The 16,703-nt window shown below is 49.9% G+C and overlaps 5 protein-coding genes across 5 annotated transcripts; 4 read left to right on the top strand and 1 right to left on the bottom strand.

Annotated features, from left to right (window-relative positions):
• Positions 1-609: 609 nt before the first annotated feature.
• On the top strand, positions 610-2,158 carry BP5553_07571 (uncharacterized protein; the record flags this gene model as incomplete). Its single annotated transcript, XM_032016194.1, has 3 exons — positions 610-704; positions 1,167-1,761; positions 1,814-2,158. The coding sequence occupies 3 exons, from the start codon at positions 610-612 to the stop codon at positions 2,156-2,158; spliced, it is 1,035 nt and encodes a 344-aa protein (XP_031867425.1).
• A 632-nt stretch (positions 2,159-2,790) lies between these two features.
• On the top strand, positions 2,791-3,929 carry BP5553_07570 (uncharacterized protein; the record flags this gene model as incomplete). Its single annotated transcript, XM_032016193.1, has 2 exons — positions 2,791-3,504; positions 3,651-3,929. 2 exons carry the CDS (start codon positions 2,791-2,793, stop codon positions 3,927-3,929), a joined length of 993 nt encoding a protein of 330 aa, XP_031867424.1.
• A 2,039-nt stretch (positions 3,930-5,968) lies between these two features.
• Positions 5,969-10,616, top strand: BP5553_07569 (putative ATP-binding cassette multidrug transport protein; the record flags this gene model as incomplete). Its single annotated transcript, XM_032016192.1, has 5 exons — positions 5,969-7,523; positions 7,650-8,002; positions 8,062-8,080; positions 8,200-8,440; positions 8,489-10,616. 5 exons carry the CDS (start codon positions 5,969-5,971, stop codon positions 10,614-10,616), a joined length of 4,296 nt encoding a protein of 1,431 aa, XP_031867423.1.
• Positions 10,617-11,436: 820 nt separating this feature from the next.
• On the bottom strand, positions 11,437-13,605 carry BP5553_07568 (Uncharacterized protein; the record flags this gene model as incomplete). The annotated part of the gene is made up of 2 exons (XM_032016191.1): positions 11,437-11,748; positions 11,797-13,605. 2 exons carry the CDS (start codon positions 13,603-13,605, stop codon positions 11,437-11,439), a joined length of 2,121 nt encoding a protein of 706 aa, XP_031867422.1.
• Positions 13,606-14,360: 755 nt separating this feature from the next.
• Positions 14,361-15,934, top strand: BP5553_07567 (uncharacterized protein; the record flags this gene model as incomplete). Its single annotated transcript, XM_032016190.1, has 4 exons — positions 14,361-14,391; positions 14,590-14,778; positions 14,865-15,656; positions 15,717-15,934. The coding sequence occupies 4 exons, from the start codon at positions 14,361-14,363 to the stop codon at positions 15,932-15,934; spliced, it is 1,230 nt and encodes a 409-aa protein (XP_031867421.1).
• Between the last annotated feature and the right edge of the window lie 769 nt (positions 15,935-16,703).

The following is a 16,703-nucleotide window of genomic DNA, read 5'->3' as shown; positions in this document are numbered from 1 at the left end:
ATTATAGGGCTTTTGACTTGTGCGATGACCCCATTTTCCGTTGTGCGTGCTTCCATGGCGAGGTTAGGAGCCATTTTTATCATTCAAGTCCAACATCCCGCCCGCAAAAGCGACCTGGGCGCATCATCGGTGGCCGCATGGCCACTGTTGCTGGAATGCCCGATGAGTTGCGCTTGGCATGGTATATCCTGAGTTATACGGCGAAGTAGCCTGGTGCGGAGGAGGGTACTAGTGGTTCCGAAAATTCTTTTTCCTAGTCCAGTGTTAGCACTAGATATAGAACATGCTTCTGCAGCAATAACTTACTGGTAGAACAAATCAGTTCTCGAAGAACCAAGATTTATAATCTTCGGACAGCCATCTCTATCTTTTTCTAGTCGCGTGCATTCAAAACAGTAGAACGCGTCTGAGATCCCTTCGCCACCGCAAACAACACATTTGTTCTGATAGTTGCCGAAACTGCATTCATCGCAGATCCGAACTAGAGTCGTGGGTCGAACGTAGGAATCGCAGACAGGGCATTTACCGTCGCATTTGTCGCAGAGGCGGCCGATAGCAATGCCTGCCTGCTTGCGGCACATTACTAGATCGCTAGAAGAATGTCAGCATATGTTGCTTAAAGGCCCTGCCCCTTGGAACTGGATTGGGGAGGGGGAGCGAGAAGATAATGAGAACTTACGGATGATGGCGAGACATGTCGATCTGTGAGTGTACAAAGCGGTCGGATGCTCTACTTGTACTGGGTTCCTGAATGTAATGAAGCTGTAGTTGAAGACAAATTGAAGACGACTGTGAAGATGGCGACTAAATTGTAGGTTTAGAGAGTAGAAGGGCGTGGCACGAAGTTCGACTTGTTCTGGTTCTTCTCAAGCTGTCGTTGGAATTTGTAATAAAGTGGCGTTTGGCACAGGCTGTGGCTTAGTAATGGGCATTTGGTTTGGTAGCCTCGCGGCCACTAGGTCCTAATCGGGCGCCGTAGTCATTATCGTGCCGTAGTATTTCTCAGCCGAAGCCTCACCAGTCAATTCGCGATAGCTCAGTACCTATCGTACATTTCATATATCCCGAGGTTGTGGGGAGTTCACGATGCCAGATAGTATTAGGTATAATTCCCACTGCCTCAGCATTGTTATTGTTATGGCAACGGATTGCTAATACTCCTATAGACCTATCGCTTCGGTTGTCGTCCTCCCCGACCTAGACCTTGAGCTAGAAGTTCCCAAGTCCCCCGGCATAAAACGACGACTATCATCCGAACCAGAGTCATTATCTAAACGGCCAAGGGTTTCAGAAGGGCCGGATGGAAACGAAACCTCTCCGACCACCTTAGAACCATCCTCGAAGCCTGTCGAATCCCAAACAGACACTGCCGAAGAGAAACCAAAAGAGTCCGGCAAGGACAGACCAAAAAGCAGCGCCCAAGAAGAGAGAAAACGAGGCCAACGTTTATTCGGTGGGCTCCTGAGTACTTTGAGTCAGACCACACCAAATGGCCCACAGCGACGGCGGCAGGAGATTGAAAAGCGGCAGCAAGAGAAGGCTAAGCACCAGAAGGCCGAGGATGAAGGACGCAGGGCTGAGAAGCTAGCGAGTTTGAAGGCTGCGCGACAGGCTGGACAGATCAAATTTAATGAAAGATCGGTAATGCAAGCTCTGATTGGCAGCCATGACGCTTTACTTACTTTAATCAAGATGCGGATACGACATTCTAATATGCTGGCAATGGCACACTTCTTATGCACCAAGACTGAACCCAAACTGGTACGTCCGCGAACCCCATATATTTCTGGCCCAAGTCTAATAGCCAGCCCAGTATTTCAAGCCGTGGGAATTATTACCTGAAGAGGAAGATCGTATCAAAACACAAATTGCCGAGGTAGAAACTCTTATCAAACGAGAAGTAGAAGAGTCCAACCAGGAAAATCCCCACGATTCAAAGCAAGAATCGTACGCAAATGAAGAGACTAACATCGCGTCCAAGGAGACGGTGGGTGAGCCTGGCAGCGAGTATCCATCCGTTTCTAAGCCTGTTGGTGCTACTAATGATACTCCTGTACAAGTGACTCAGTTTGGCCAGGTTTCCCCTAAGAAGCATGCTCTAGAAGAGCATAATGGTGAGGTAGTTGTTGAAAACGAGGAGGACACGGTCATCTACTAGGCGACAAAACATACCTTCCATTGTATGATTGGTTTTCCCACGGCGCCCGGACGGTTCCCTGGGTTTCACGGCATTAGGCTCTGGTTCGAGCGATTTATAACCATTGTTCACCGGCGTCTTGCATGTATATAACGGCCGAAAAGCTTCCATATACTTTGTCCTATTATGGGCGTACCATAATCTATATGTGTCTACAGCAATTAGTCTAACGCCAGTGATAATTTTCTAATCTCATTTTGGGTTTCGGGGACCATTGCATACTTAGTCACTCAAACCCAACCTCAACCCTTTTTCATGGCAGCCGTTTCATAATGAAGACCAATAGAGATTGTAGTCTACATGTTTGAAATACAGGGATATTGGAAACTGGAAGATGATATAAGATTGTCGGTGGTCCCGAAGGATTACCCAAGGTTTCTCGGAGGTCACTGACCTCCTAGCGAGGGGTACCAACCAAGCCGAGGCTCGCGAGACTCTTGCTGTTTGGTCCGCCCTCTGGTATATCGTAGACCCACGCTCCTAGATCTATGCAGATGCAAGTGCCATGGCTGTATTATAAATACAAATACCCTTTGCATTCCCCTCACAAGATCTAATAACTTGCCTTTTCTCTAGTCCCCGTGTGCTCTACTATGGCTTCCAAAATCACTCCCAACGACCCTCGGGTCACCTACAAAACCGCCAATCTCAACGGGGTGACTTATAGTTATATACTCGCCGAGCCTGAAGGGCAGCCCATTAACACCATCTTCCTTATCCATGGTTGGCCAGACCTGTCGTTCGGATGGCGATATCAAATCCCGTTTCTCACCTCACTTGGTCTCCGTGTCGTAGTACCAGACATGCTGGGGTATGGCGGCACTGACGCTCCTGAGTCGCCTGCCCGATATACCTTCAAGAATGTCGCTGATGACATGGCTGCTCTTGCCGAGCTGCTCGGCCTCTCCAGCATCATTCTTGGGGGTCACGACTGGGGAGGAATGGTGGTTTACCGTATCGCCCTCCACTACCCCAGCCTTGTTTCCGCCCTTTTCAACGTATGCACCCCGTTTGTGCCTCTTCGCAAGACATACCGCTCCATGACAGTGGCGCCAAACTTCAAATATCAAATCCAGCTGGCAGGACCCGACGTCGAAAGCAACATTGTTGGGGAGGAGAAGATCCGTCAGCTTTTGGCATCTGTCTATGGTGGCAGAACTCCAGCGGGGGAGCCGGGTTTTGACACTGGGCATGGCGCTTATTTTGAAAGGTTGGGGGATATTGGTTCCTCACCTCTTTTGAGCAAGGAGGAGCTCGACTTCTATGCGAAGCGGTATGCTATTCATGGCATGCATGGACCGCTGAATGTAAGAGTTTCATTTCTGGCATTTCCTAGCCTCTGGAGAAGGGCTGCTACCTGCCCACGCAATACATATGCCCATCACACTCCTCTCATTATTTATTCACCAGCATGATTTGATCAAGAAAGACGCTGACTTCTTAAATTATATAGTGGTATCGTACAGCAGAGTTGAACTTCGAGGATGAGAAGGGCCTAGCTGAGACCATGGAAACCTTCAAGTTCGACATGCCTGTATTGTTCATTTCAGCCACAAGGGACGCAGCGTTGCCACCGGCGCTGAGCACTGGCATGGACAAGTTTTTCAGGAGTTTAACTAGAGGAGAAGTCGATGCCGACCATTGGGCACTCTGGGAGAAGCCGAACGAGGTGAATCAGTACATTCAAGAATTTCTGTTCGGTAACGCCAGGACGGCTAAAGCCAACCTTTGAGAGGCTGTCAACGACGCGAAATGAATTCAAAATGAAAACATCAACTTGTCCTCAGCTCTCGTTTCATTCCACTCCAGCCGCGGAATTTTCAAATTATGAAAAGGCCTTCTTATTTGGAGTACTAAGCAGATATTAGCAACCCTCCAGGATAAGTCTCCTGCCCCTTTCTGCTTGCCTAGCGATGCGCCTGTGGGTAATATGACGAGAGAGCCAAACTCTTACCTCCAGTTGGCATCCCAGCAGGTAGTTGAATAGCTGCTGATCAGTAAATTCGTTCAATCCCGAAACGCCGTCTTTGCCCGCATTTATAGAGCACGCGATGCTCTTCCGATTGCTATCCAGTGGATACATCAACAACCCTTCTTGTTCAGAGTTGCATAGAAAGTCTGGGCAGAAGGCTATCAAGTCTGCATTGCCCCCTTGGCTGGCTTCACCCGTAAAACAGCATTGGTGTTTGAAGCCCGCCAAATTACTGACTTGAAGTGTCGCCAAAAGCGTCAGGAAGGAATTTAACCAAAAGAATAATACGAGGGTAGAAGGGACTAAGTTGCGCTTAAGGGCTTGTTCCCAGAACTGCCATCGTTTCCACTTCATAGAAATGGGTTACAAAGCACAATGTAAGGAAGAGCTCCCAATACCTAATACGAGTACAGTAATACCATGGCGCAACAAGACGAACCTGGCCCGATCGCGGGCTGCAACCAGCTGCAATCCGAGTGGGCGGAATGCGTGCAACAGCTTCGTACTTCTTACTCCGTAAAGTGGATTGCTCGGACTCGGACGTTGTTCTTTGTCCATTGCCCCTGGCATTTATTTGACGGTTTGCCACCCCGCAACATTTCTCAACTAGCAATGCCATTATTGCGCGGCCTTTTATGATAGCGAAGGCCGCAGCATCCTTTTCCCTTCATTGGTATTTCGACTCGGCCGTAAGCAGGAAGATTGCACCGTTTGGAAATGTCCCCACACGTCTACCGCGGCGTAGCGTAGAATACCTGTACGAAGTATACATTGCCGCATATGAAACGTCTGGTAAATCCCGATGCAAAGTTCGATTGGCGAAAGGCTGACTACGGTGGAACAAGATGGGTCGCCTCCTGCAGCAGGCTCAAAGGACAGTAAGATATGACGACTTCGGCGTGTGCAGCACGGTGAACCCCCGTGGTCGAGCTTAATAGCTTGAAACCGTCGTGACGTACCGTATGGCGCATTATAGGAACAGATCGGTGTTTGGCGGGAATAACACCGCTATATCCTCTACATCTGACCCTGAGGGCGAGGTTATTCGAGTCGCGCTGGCCATATTGGTCTGTACGCTCCGGCCCCAAGCCTGCTATACCTGACCTTACTTTCTCTATAGGACGGAGTATATAATAGTACTCGGTATATAATAGTACTCGGTATATAATAGTACTCGGTATATAATAGTACTCGGTATATAATAGTACTCGGTATATATATTAAGTCTACGGTTAGCACCAAGTAACTACTAAATAAGTAGTTAGGGAGCTAATAGATCCCGATGAAGGTAGCTAGCGTCGCGAATACCTCAATTTCAGTCAAATGTGGATTATGTGGAGGATATGACCCGCGGCGGGAAGCAATTCCTATACAAAATACGGTAGCAGAGGGCGAAGGCTACTACGGATCGCCGAATAACCTCACTTTGCGACGGCTGAATATTTGAATGTTGCACGAATGTTGACACTCTCTGGGAAGTATGGCCTTCGTAGGGCGTAGGGCGTTATCCCCGAAATCACCGATTTGTTCCTATCATAAGCCGTCGTACCGGACAATTCGGTTTTCCGTCGAAGGAGCTAAGAGAACTAATGACGCGAGCCAAGCCGGTCTTAGTCTGACAAAGTCCATTTTCACCTGCCTTTCGCTCTTTATGTTTACACCGAAGACATCCAATTTAATTTATAGTCATTGCTTGTTATTTTCATTCCTTTCGTTTTATAACCTCTTCCACTCCTTCATGTTCTGTTCTTCCCATACCCTTCTTCTCCCGCTGTGATAACTGAGAAGCAAACACAGCCATGGCAACTAATGAGCCAGAGGGCTTCGAACCCATTACGCACCAGCGAACTGGAAGCAAACTTACCCGTATATTCACCGACTCGTCCATATTTTCATCTCGACGAGTTAGCCGGAGTTACGATGAGTCCACGGACGAAGAAGATCGCGAGCCAATCAGCTTGGCCGCAGATTGGAAATTGATGCCAGAGATTAGAGACTTTCAGCAGCAGGGCGAAAAGGACGAGGTTAAAAAACGCAGACTCGGAGTCACCTGGAGCGACCTAACGGTCAAGGGCGTTGGGGCTGATGCCGCCATTAGCGAGAATGTGGGATCTCAATTCAATATCCCACGAGCGATTCAAGAAGGAAGGCGTGGGGCGCCCTTAAAAACGATCATCGACCGGAGCCACGGATGTGTCAAACCAGGGGAGATGTTGTTGGTCCTCGGCCGACCTGGCGCAGGATGTACTACACTTCTCAAGACACTTGCAAACAAAAGGGGGGGTTATGCCGAGGTTACTGGAGATGTATCTTGGGGGTCCCTCAACCACGAGGAGGCCGCCCAATATCGGGGGCAGATTGTGATGAATACAGAGGACGAATTGTTCTTTCCAACACTCACTGTTGGGCAGACCATCGACTTTGCCACAAAGTTGAAAGTTCCCTTCGACCTCCCGTCCGATAAAGAAAGCCCAGCCGAGTTTCAGCGAGCAAGTCGAGATTTCCTGTTGAAATCTATGGGTATCTCTCACACATACGATACCAAAGTCGGTAACGAATTCGTACGTGGCGTTTCTGGAGGTGAACGGAAACGAGTCAGCATCATCGAGACGCTGGCTACCAGAGGAAGTGTCTACTGTTGGGATAACAGTACCCGCGGTCTAGATGCCAGTACTGCTCTTGAATACACCAAAGCTGTTCGAGCATTGACGGATGTGTTTGGCCTCGCTTCGGTTCTTACACTATATCAGGCCGGGAATGGAATATACAATCTGTTCGACAAGGTCTTAGTCCTCGACGAAGGGAAAGAAATCTACTATGGCCCAATGAAAGAAGCCCGGCCGTTTATGGAAGGCCTTGGCTTCTTTTGCAATGACGCAGCCAACGTCGCTGACTTCCTCACTGGAGTGACCGTTCCGTCAGAAAGGAAGATTCGCGAAGGGTATGAAGATTCGTTTCCCCGAACCTCAGATGATATTCGCGCGGCATACGAAAAATCAACGATCAAGGCAGAGATGGAGGCTGAGTACTCGTACCCCACGAGCGACATTGCGAAATCCAACACCGAGGATTTCCGGGAAGGTGTTCAAAATCAGAAGCATAGGAGCCTGGCTAAGAAGTCTCCATTCACCGTCAGCTTCGTAACTCAGGTCAGGGCTTGCGTTACACGCCAATACCAAATTCTTTGGGGAGATAAAGCGAGCTTCCTCATCAAACAATTTTCCACGCTTGCTCAAGCACTGATTGCGGGGTCGATGTTCTATAATGCACCGGCTAATTCAGGCGGTCTCTTCCTCAAATCAGGAGCAGTGTTTTTGGCATTACTGTTCAACTGTCTTCTCGCCATGTCTGAGGGTATGTATATCGAATTATCGAATATCTTATGTTTAATCATTTGAACATCTCGCTCTAAACCCCCTTAGTACTCTCGTCTTCGTTTTAAATCAGACGAAAATTTACTTTTACTAACCTTTTGTGTAGTTACCGACTCTTTCTCAGGCCGGCCTGTTCTCGCAAAGCATAAGGCCTTTGCTCTTTATCATCCAGCTGCCTTCTGTTTAGCACAAATCGCCGCAGATATACCCGTCCTACTAATACAGATCGCACATTTCTCCCTCGTGTTATACTTCATGGTGGGACTGAAACAATCGGCTGGCGCATTCTTTACCTTCTACATATTTCTCTTCGTAACTACAATGACAATGACGGCATTGTTTAGAGCAATTGGTGCTGGTTCCTCGACATTCGACGGTGCTAGTAAGGTTTCTGGGTTCATGATCATGGCATTAATTATGTATACCGGATACATGATTCGAAAGCCACAAATGCATCCAGTAAGTGGAAAACATATCCGGAGCCTTTTATATGCGAGATTTACTGACTTCTTATGTAGTGGTTCGTTTGGATTTATTGTAAGTTGTCCTTTAGTAACTTACACCTGTGGTTTTTTTTATTTCGTCTCGAAATCCGAGCTCCTCGGCTATTCCAGCTTTAATCGCATATGGTCTTCGGCAGGAGCTAACAATTATAGGGATCAATCCTCTGGCATACGGGTTCTCGGCACTTCTCTCAAACGAGTTTCACCAAACAACTATCCCGTGCGTCGCGGTAAATCTAGTTCCCAATGGGCCTGGCTATGCCAACTCCCTTTATCAAGCTTGCAGTGGGGTTGGAGGAGCTAGGCCCGGGGCGACTATCGTTTATGGCGATGATTACCTTGCATCACTCTCTTATTCACATTCAAATATGTGGCGGAATTTCGGTATTCTTTGGTAAGACACTGCACTCTATCAACTTTATCAGCAACTAATTATTTTTAGGGCATGGTGGGTTCTGTTTGTTGTGATTACAATTATTGCTACATCCAAGTGGAAGGACCAAGGGGGGAAGGGCGGGAATCTCCTCGTTCCCCGCGAGAAGGCGAAGAAGGCCGGCCACCTAATTGCTGACGAGGAATCTCAAGCAAAGGAAGAGAAGCCAGCCGTAAACTCTGGCAACAATTCGTCCCAAAATGATGCCACTGGCAGCCAACTTGTTCGCAATACCTCCGTCTTCACCTGGAAAAACCTTTCATACATAGTTAAAACACCTTCTGGTGACCGGACACTGCTTGACAACGTGTATGGATGCGTCAAACCAGGCCAACTCGGAGCACTTATGGGTTCCTCCGGCGCTGGCAAGACGACTCTGCTAGATGTCTTAGCCCAACGAAAGACGGAAGGAACTATAAAAGGGTCTATTCTAGTGGATGGACGGCCTCTGTCGCTCAGTTTCCAAAGATCGGCAGGCTACTGTGAGCAACTCGATGTCCATGAACCTCTTGCAACTGTTCGGGAAGCCCTCGAATTTTCAGCCCTTCTTCGCCAGTCGAGAACCACACCGAAGGAAGAAAAACTCAGATATGTGGATACAATTATTGATTTACTGGAGATGCACGACATCGAGAATACCCTGATCGGCACGACCGGTGCTGGCCTCTCTGTTGAGCAGAGGAAGCGGTTAACCATTGGTGTTGAACTTGTTTCCAAGCCGAGCATTCTTATTTTCTTGGATGAGCCCACTTCGGGTCTTGATGGCCAGGCGGCTTTCAATACCGTGCGGTTCCTTAGGAAGCTTGCTGATGTTGGCCAAGCTGTCTTGGTCACCATTCATCAGCCAAGCGCACAGTTATTCCTGCAGTTCGATCGTCTGCTCCTTCTGGCCAAAGCAGGCAAGACCGTCTATTTTGGCGATATCGGGGAGAATGCGTCGACTATTAAAGAGTATTTTGCACGATATGATGCACCTTGTCCGAAGGATGCTAATCCCGCTGAGCATATGATCGATGTTGTATCTGGCTCGCTCTCCCAGGGGAAGGATTGGGATCAAGTCTGGCTTCAATCGCCAGAACACACCCGCGCCCTCGCAGAACTAGACCAAATAATCGAAGAGGCGGCGTCAAAGCCACCTGGTTCTAGCGACGACGGGTATGAGTTCGCCATGCCACTTTGGCAACAGATAAAGCTCGTAACTCAGAGGATGAACGTTTCAGTCTGGCGCAACACAGACTACATCAACAACAAGATGGCCTTACATATCGGTTCCGCCCTTTTCAACGGCTTTTCCTTCTGGAAGATTGGCAACAGCGTAGGAGACCTACAACTCCGGCTTTTCACAGTCTTCCAATTCATCTTCGTCGCACCGGGAGTCATAGCTCAACTCCAGCCCCTCTTCATCGACCGCCGGGATATTTACGAAACGCGCGAAAAGAAGTCAAAAATGTACTCCTGGGTTGCCTTTGTCACAGGTCTCATCGTCTCCGAACTTCCCTACCTCTGTATTTGCGCAGTGCTCTACTTCGTCTGCTGGTACTACACAGTAGGCTTCCCATCCGATTCGAACAAAGCTGGCGCCACCCTCTTCGTTATGTTGTGTTACGAGTTCATCTACACTGGCATGGGTCAATTCATCGCAGCTTATGCACCCAACGCAGTTTTCGCATCTCTTGCCAACCCCTTAGTCCTCGGTATCCTAATTTCATTCTGTGGCGTTCTCGTCCCATACCTGCAGATAACACCTTTCTGGAGATATTGGATCTACTGGATGAACCCATACAATTACCTCATGGGCTCCCTCCTCACATTCACAAGCTTCGACGCTCCTGTACGTTGCAGGGAGGAAGAATTCGCCGTGTTCAGCCCCCCTGGAAGCCAAACATGTGGGGAATACCTCGCGGGCTACATGCAAGGCATGGGAGCGCGGACCAACTTGACAAATCCAGATGCCACCGCCTCCTGCAAAGTTTGCCAGTATCGAACTGGTTCTGATTGGCTGGTCGGGTTGAATCTGAATGACTACTACTATGGGTGGAGAGACGCTGCGATCGTGGTGATCTTTGTGTTCAGCGGCTACGCAATGGTGTACCTCTTGATGAAGCTGCGGACGAAGAGGAGTAAGACTGCAGGCTAGACACGAGGTGTTTAGGGGGATTGGATAAGTTCAAGGACAAAACTAATTTTCTTTAGAAAAGTAGACTTTCTTTTTCAGGGATTTTCATTTGTTTTCTATAGATGGATGGGGGGGGGGGGGGGGGGGCATAATGCGGAGCAGAGTTTAACCTCTGCTGCAAACCAACTGATTAATAGTAATGCAAAGACGACAGCTATGCTTTGCTATGGCGATGATACGTTAGATGTTTTAGATACCATGTTGTATTAAAAATAAAATAAAAAAATTGTCCAACTTGGACTTTATCTCCTACTTTGCTTGTCGGCATGTTGTATACAGTCCGGCTTTTGAAGTGTGACTTCTAAGCACAGCCTTGTTTCAGAGGGAGATAACACTTAGTATTTAGAGGTGGGCGCGTACATCTCAAGATCATAGTCTAGCGCTTGAAGAATAGACGTTGAATTTGGCTGGGGAGATCTTATTTGATAAGTTGAAGGGGGAGGACTATGAATTGGATATAGAGGCCGAATGGCTCTGAGTCCTCACCTGCAAGTGAAGGGACACTTGTAGCATCTGATATACACTCTGAGAAGCAACTGGTCTAAGTGATCTAGGAATCTCATAATGGCCCAAATTTTGCTGTTACAAACACTCTTATAGTGTGTTAAACCCCAAAGTTCTGGAAATCTGGCGCCGAAAGAAAATATATTCTCATTCCATAAGCCAGCCATGAATGGCCGACACACTCAAGCCAAGCCTCCTATCATACTCCGTCCCAACACCGTCATATCCCATGTACTGTATATTACAAATAGTATGTTAACCAACTCGCTTCTCCATTTTAACTGGCCGAAGCCGCCCTCGCATTTACTCGCTCTCTGTGCTGCTTATTCTTCAAGTGGATCTCAAAATTGCCCACTGTAGTCTCTGGACCCGGGGTATATAACTTTCCTGGGCAATCATGACATCGTATGCGCGGTAAGTACATCCATTTTACTCCTTCTGGCGTCGGTTGCCCTGCTGGCGGTGCTTGACAGGGCGTTTCGGTGGCGGAGTTCACAGCGGAATACCGCATGACGCCTTCGAACCGGTCAGTGGGATATTGTGAGAGGAGGGCTGCGAGGCCGGCCGTGAGCCACTCCGGTGGTGGTGGCTAGAAGGTGTTAGCAAAATCGTAATCTTAGGATCTATTGTAACTTACAGGAGCATGAGCTGGCTGGCCAGGAGCAGGTGGAGGAGGAGCATCAACACGACCAATTTGACCCTGGGGTTGTGGGGTAGCTGAGGCCTGCAACTGTTGGGCCGAGGTGCTGGGAGTAGATGGGGGTCCCATTGAACCTGGAACAGGAGTACCAAGAGTTGCTGATTGTGACCGACTGAATGATGGTGTTTGCTGGATGTTCGGAGGGCGATTTCCAGCTTTCTGATCTCGAAGGTATTTTCGGAATCGCTCTCTCCCAATTTTCAGTTTCACGATCATTGTCGACATGTCTAAGCTCTCTTCGCGGGCATCACGTCCGAGCCTCCTAGCAGAAGTCCTCGTTTCATGATGGTGGAGTATCGCTGCAGCTTCTGGTGTTTCTGACCTTCCGAGGTTTGCCATTCTTTGTTGCGCTGCCGTGGCGGCGCCGCGTATTCCCCTCGTTCTCGCAGTTCCAGACTGTAGATTTGACATAGCAGGAGATTCCGGCGATGAGTCTTCACTATCTGAGGATTCAGAAAGATCTCCGCCCTGGGCTGCTCGTTTGCCCTTGGCGGTTGGTCCCCCGACCCTCTTGTATAACCGGCTTTCTTCTATGTTTTCGGCGGCTCCAGGGAGCACCGACGACACGACAAGCGTGCGCACCGTCCGTTGCCTATCCTTGAGGTCAGGTAGCGTGGGCCCTCCTCGTCTATTTACAGACCGCTTTTGCCTTCTCTGCTCTCTCGAATATATAACTTCGCTGCGCTCCAAATCAGCCTCACTCAGCTCGTAGAGGTATGGAGCATATTCCCGGGCTTGTTGTTGGGTTCGGAGGACTGCTGGTAATGGGGATGGTAAGAATGCAGATATCAAGTCCGCATCCTCCAGAGGTCGCCCATCGAATGGATGCCCAACTATAAATAAACTTCTGGTAAACAGCTGGCTCTGCTCACGAATGCAATGAGCAATTGCAGTGGTAAATTCCCCGGACAATGACAATTCCCGGGCCATACTCTGAGCAAACTCTTCTGGCGAGTTTAGAGGGTTGTTGATCTCCCATTCAAACTTATCCTCCAACGTGTGGGGACCTATGGTAATGTTCAACTTGATGAGTATCCGCATTTCCTCATTCTTGTAGGCCGAATATGGCAACTCCGGGTCGAGGGCATCCTCCTCTATATAGACCTGGGGATAGAAATCGTTCAGCTGATCGCGGAGTTGCTGCTGGACTTGCTCTAGGACTGCGTTCGCGGCGGGAGTCGTCAAGCCTAAATCTTCCACCAACTGGGTGGCGAACAGCTCGGGAGGGACGATGCGATCGTGAAGGTTCCATGTAAAAGTGTCTCGCATCTTGATCTTGTCCCAGTCCACGTCCAGCCGGACGGGCACTAGCTCCTCCACCTGTTCGGATTGCTGGGCGAGCTCCTTGCGCTTGATGCGCAGCCTCGCCGTCTTCCTGTGACCTAGCCGGGGCTTTGCATTGGGGTAGATGAGCTTGGTCTGGCCATCTGTATGTCCATTCCCATATCCGCTGTAGCCCTGGCCGTACAGACGGCTGGGAGGGAACCATTGACGATACTCCGTGCGGACCTTCCTGTAATCATCTGCCTCGTTTCTCATGCGCGCATACTGCTGTTTGCGGGTTTCGAGGTCGGACAGGATCGCCGCCGTATGGAGCAAGTCCCGATTGACATACTGATCGAGCGCATACTTATTGAAGTCGGCCTTGGTTCGTTGGCGATGGGGTAGGGCCGAAGGCGAAGAGGCAGAAGGCGAGCCGTCAGCGGGGAGGCGGGTGTCTGACGGTTCCTGGGGTTCCGGGGCCATTGCAAAGGTGGACGCATCCGTGGTACTGATGCGAAAGCGGTGAAGGATAACCGCACAGCGCCGGGGCGAGGGGCGAGTGGAAGCTGGTGGGCGGGAATGGGGTCGTTGTACGAGGTGATATATATATTTTGGCGTGGTGTTGAGTTGAAGGCGGCGCGCGCCTCTTTCGCGACGGCGAGCGGTCACGGGATGCCACAGGATAGGGGGCCTGAGGCGTCAATGGATTCCCGATGAGGCTGCTGGTTTTCTTGTGCCACGTGACTGTTTATTCTGCCATGGTGTAGCACGTGATATATCTAGACTGCCACGGAATACTTCACTTCTGTACCCGGAAAGGGTCGAGACAAGTCATCACTGATGTATGGAGTGTGTAGAATGTACTACGCCCCGAGGTACCTTTACACCGGTGTATGCATGTGTAGGTACCTATGTCGATGTAACCCCCACGTACGACTACACACAAAGTACTTGGTACTTCGCACGCGGACACCGCGACTGCTCCTGAAAGCGTAACCACCGCAGCCAAGTGCAGACTCCCCGTCCAGAGCCTGTGTACTTTTACTACGTAGCGGTGGTGACAACATTGCGGGCCGCCTTCGCTTGTCAACCCACCCACACAATCCACAATCCACACTTACACCTGCACTCACACTCACAACAACCACATTCACCCTTCCCTTAAACTCTCCCACGATCCACTCCTTTATTTCTCTTCTCACTCTCACTCCAGCTCCCGCTCCACTATCACCAGCATCATGGCCGACAAGAAGGAATCCGAGGAGGTTGGTACGTTACTTTGCGTTCTCCCAGTGCTAGCACCGGCGGTTGCGTGGTGGGCTGCTGCTATTCTACCCCGCTATCTCGAGGACAACGCGATGAGGGGTCATGGCATCAGCATTCAGCATCCAGCACCGCGCAAAACACCACAACAACGCCACATAACACAAAGATACGCTGGCTAATGCTCATATTTCTACCATCTAGATTATACCCTGAATAATCCCGATACTCTTACCAAGTACAAGAGCGCCGCTCAGATCTCCCAGAAGGTTTTGGAGGCCGTTAAGGACCTCTGCAAGGCCGGCGAGAAGATCGTGACTATCTGCGAACAGGGCGACAAGCTCCTGGATGAAGAGATCGCAAAGGTCTATCGCGGCAAGAAGATTACCAAGGGTGCGCTCCCACGTTCTGCGGTCGTTGCCATATCATCGCAGAGTATTCTTCGCACCGAATCATCCGACTGACTGGGCTGCATCTAGGTATCTCCCACCCAACGACCGTTTCACCATCCTCGTTCGTCACTCCTTACACCCCACTCACATCCGATGAGGCCGAAGCTGCCGTTACCCTGAAAGAGGGCGAGGCCGTCAAGATCCAACTGGGTGCACAAATCGATGGCTTTGGAACAATCGTTTGCGACACCATCATCATCGGCGAGGCCGAAGGCCGAAATGCCGATTTGCTGTTGGCCACATACTATGCAAATGAGCTGCTATTGCGTCTGATGACCCCACCAGGACTCCTTGCCACGGGTACTGACGAGGAGAAGGCGAAAGCGGCCAAGGTCAAGGCGCCTACTCAGAGCAAGATCACTAGTCTGTTAGAGAAGGTTGTGAAAAGCTACGACTGCAACTTGGTCGAGCACACCACCAGCTGGCTGTTTGAGCGGAACGAGATTGAGGGGGCCAAGAAGATTATTCTAGCTCCCGGTGACGGCACCAAGGGCGACGGTGTGCCTGAGGTGGGTGAGGTGTGGGGTGTTGAGATGGGCGTAAGCTTGGGGTCTGGGAAGATCAAGAACTTCGAGAACCGACCAACGCTTCATCGCCGGACCAATCTCACCTACGCCCTCAAGCGGCCAAGTTCGAAGAAGATCTTGAACGAAGTGGTCAAGAGATTTGGCACCTTCCCCTTTTCCCTACGGCAATTAGAGGATGAGAGGGACGCTAAGGTTGGTGTCGTCGAGTGCGTCCGTGGTAACGTATTCAGACAATACGAGGTCGTGGGTGATAAAGACGGCGAGCCAGTTGGCAGACTGCTAACGACCATTGGTAAGTTCGAATTCCAAGTATTCTGCTCCACATGCATCATCAACTGATTCACCTTTCAAGCCATCACGAAGAATGGCCTTCAAAAACTCGCCGCGCCCCCTGCCCCTGATTTGTCCAAGTTGAAGACGGACAAGAAGATCACGGACGAGGAAGTCCTCAAGATCTTGGAGCAGCCTCTGGCCAAGGAGTCGAAGCCCAAGAATAAGAAGAAGAAGAAGTCCGCCAAGAAGTCCACAGCTGCCGCAGATGACGAGGAGAGCAGCGACGATGACGAGTAAGGCACGTGATCGATATAATCGTATCGTGGGCGGCCCTGTGGTCAGGACATCTGGGATGACATTGGAAGATTCCCAATATATTATGATACTCTCTATTCTCGGAATATCGGTTGCGGACTCTGCCATGGGACTTGTCAAGCCAAGACTGCGCTCCAGCCGGATTTCTCGTTAGCTGGGAGGACGTCGGACCAACTACGCATCAATTGCTTGGTAAGACTCGGGAAGTATCTGGAGATAGAGCAATACAGTTCCTCGAAATAAAAATAATGTCCTGAAATCCGTGCCGTTGATCGCGATCGTAATAGAGTGCGGCTCCGATGGTGCAACCTGCCGTTTCCCCTCCCTTCCCCGGCCCCGTGGGAATAGGGGGCTCCGTCACCGTATGAATGCGTAAACAGAGTCCTGGCTCCTGGGCTGACTCGTGTGACGCCACTAGGACAACCCGCGGAGGGAGGGAAATATAAGAAAGAAAGAACGGACGGAATGGCCGGGCAGGAATGAAAAATGGCAAGAAATTGCCGTGGTCGCACTCACCGGGGTGTATGTCTATCTAATATATGGGCGATGGTAGGGCTTTTGCCGCCCTCGCCGGAAGTTCTGAACCACAATACATTCCCTCCCACCTGATATGATGGTGGCCAAGACCCAACGCCGTACTTTGACCAGAGCCAAAGCAACAACATAGTAACACAAAGATTAATATTTCCCTCTCCAAGATACACTGGTTGCATACCTCTAAGCTGAAGCCTCCTACCATCGTTGTTTATTC

Source organism: Venustampulla echinocandica (assembly GCF_003357145.1).
Source record: "Venustampulla echinocandica strain BP 5553 chromosome Unknown scaffold_6, whole genome shotgun sequence".
NCBI classification, from domain to species: domain Eukaryota; kingdom Fungi; phylum Ascomycota; class Leotiomycetes; order Helotiales; family Pleuroascaceae; genus Venustampulla; species Venustampulla echinocandica.
The sequence above is the reverse complement of the archived record's forward strand: the minus strand, read 5'-3'. Positions and strand labels throughout refer to the sequence as shown.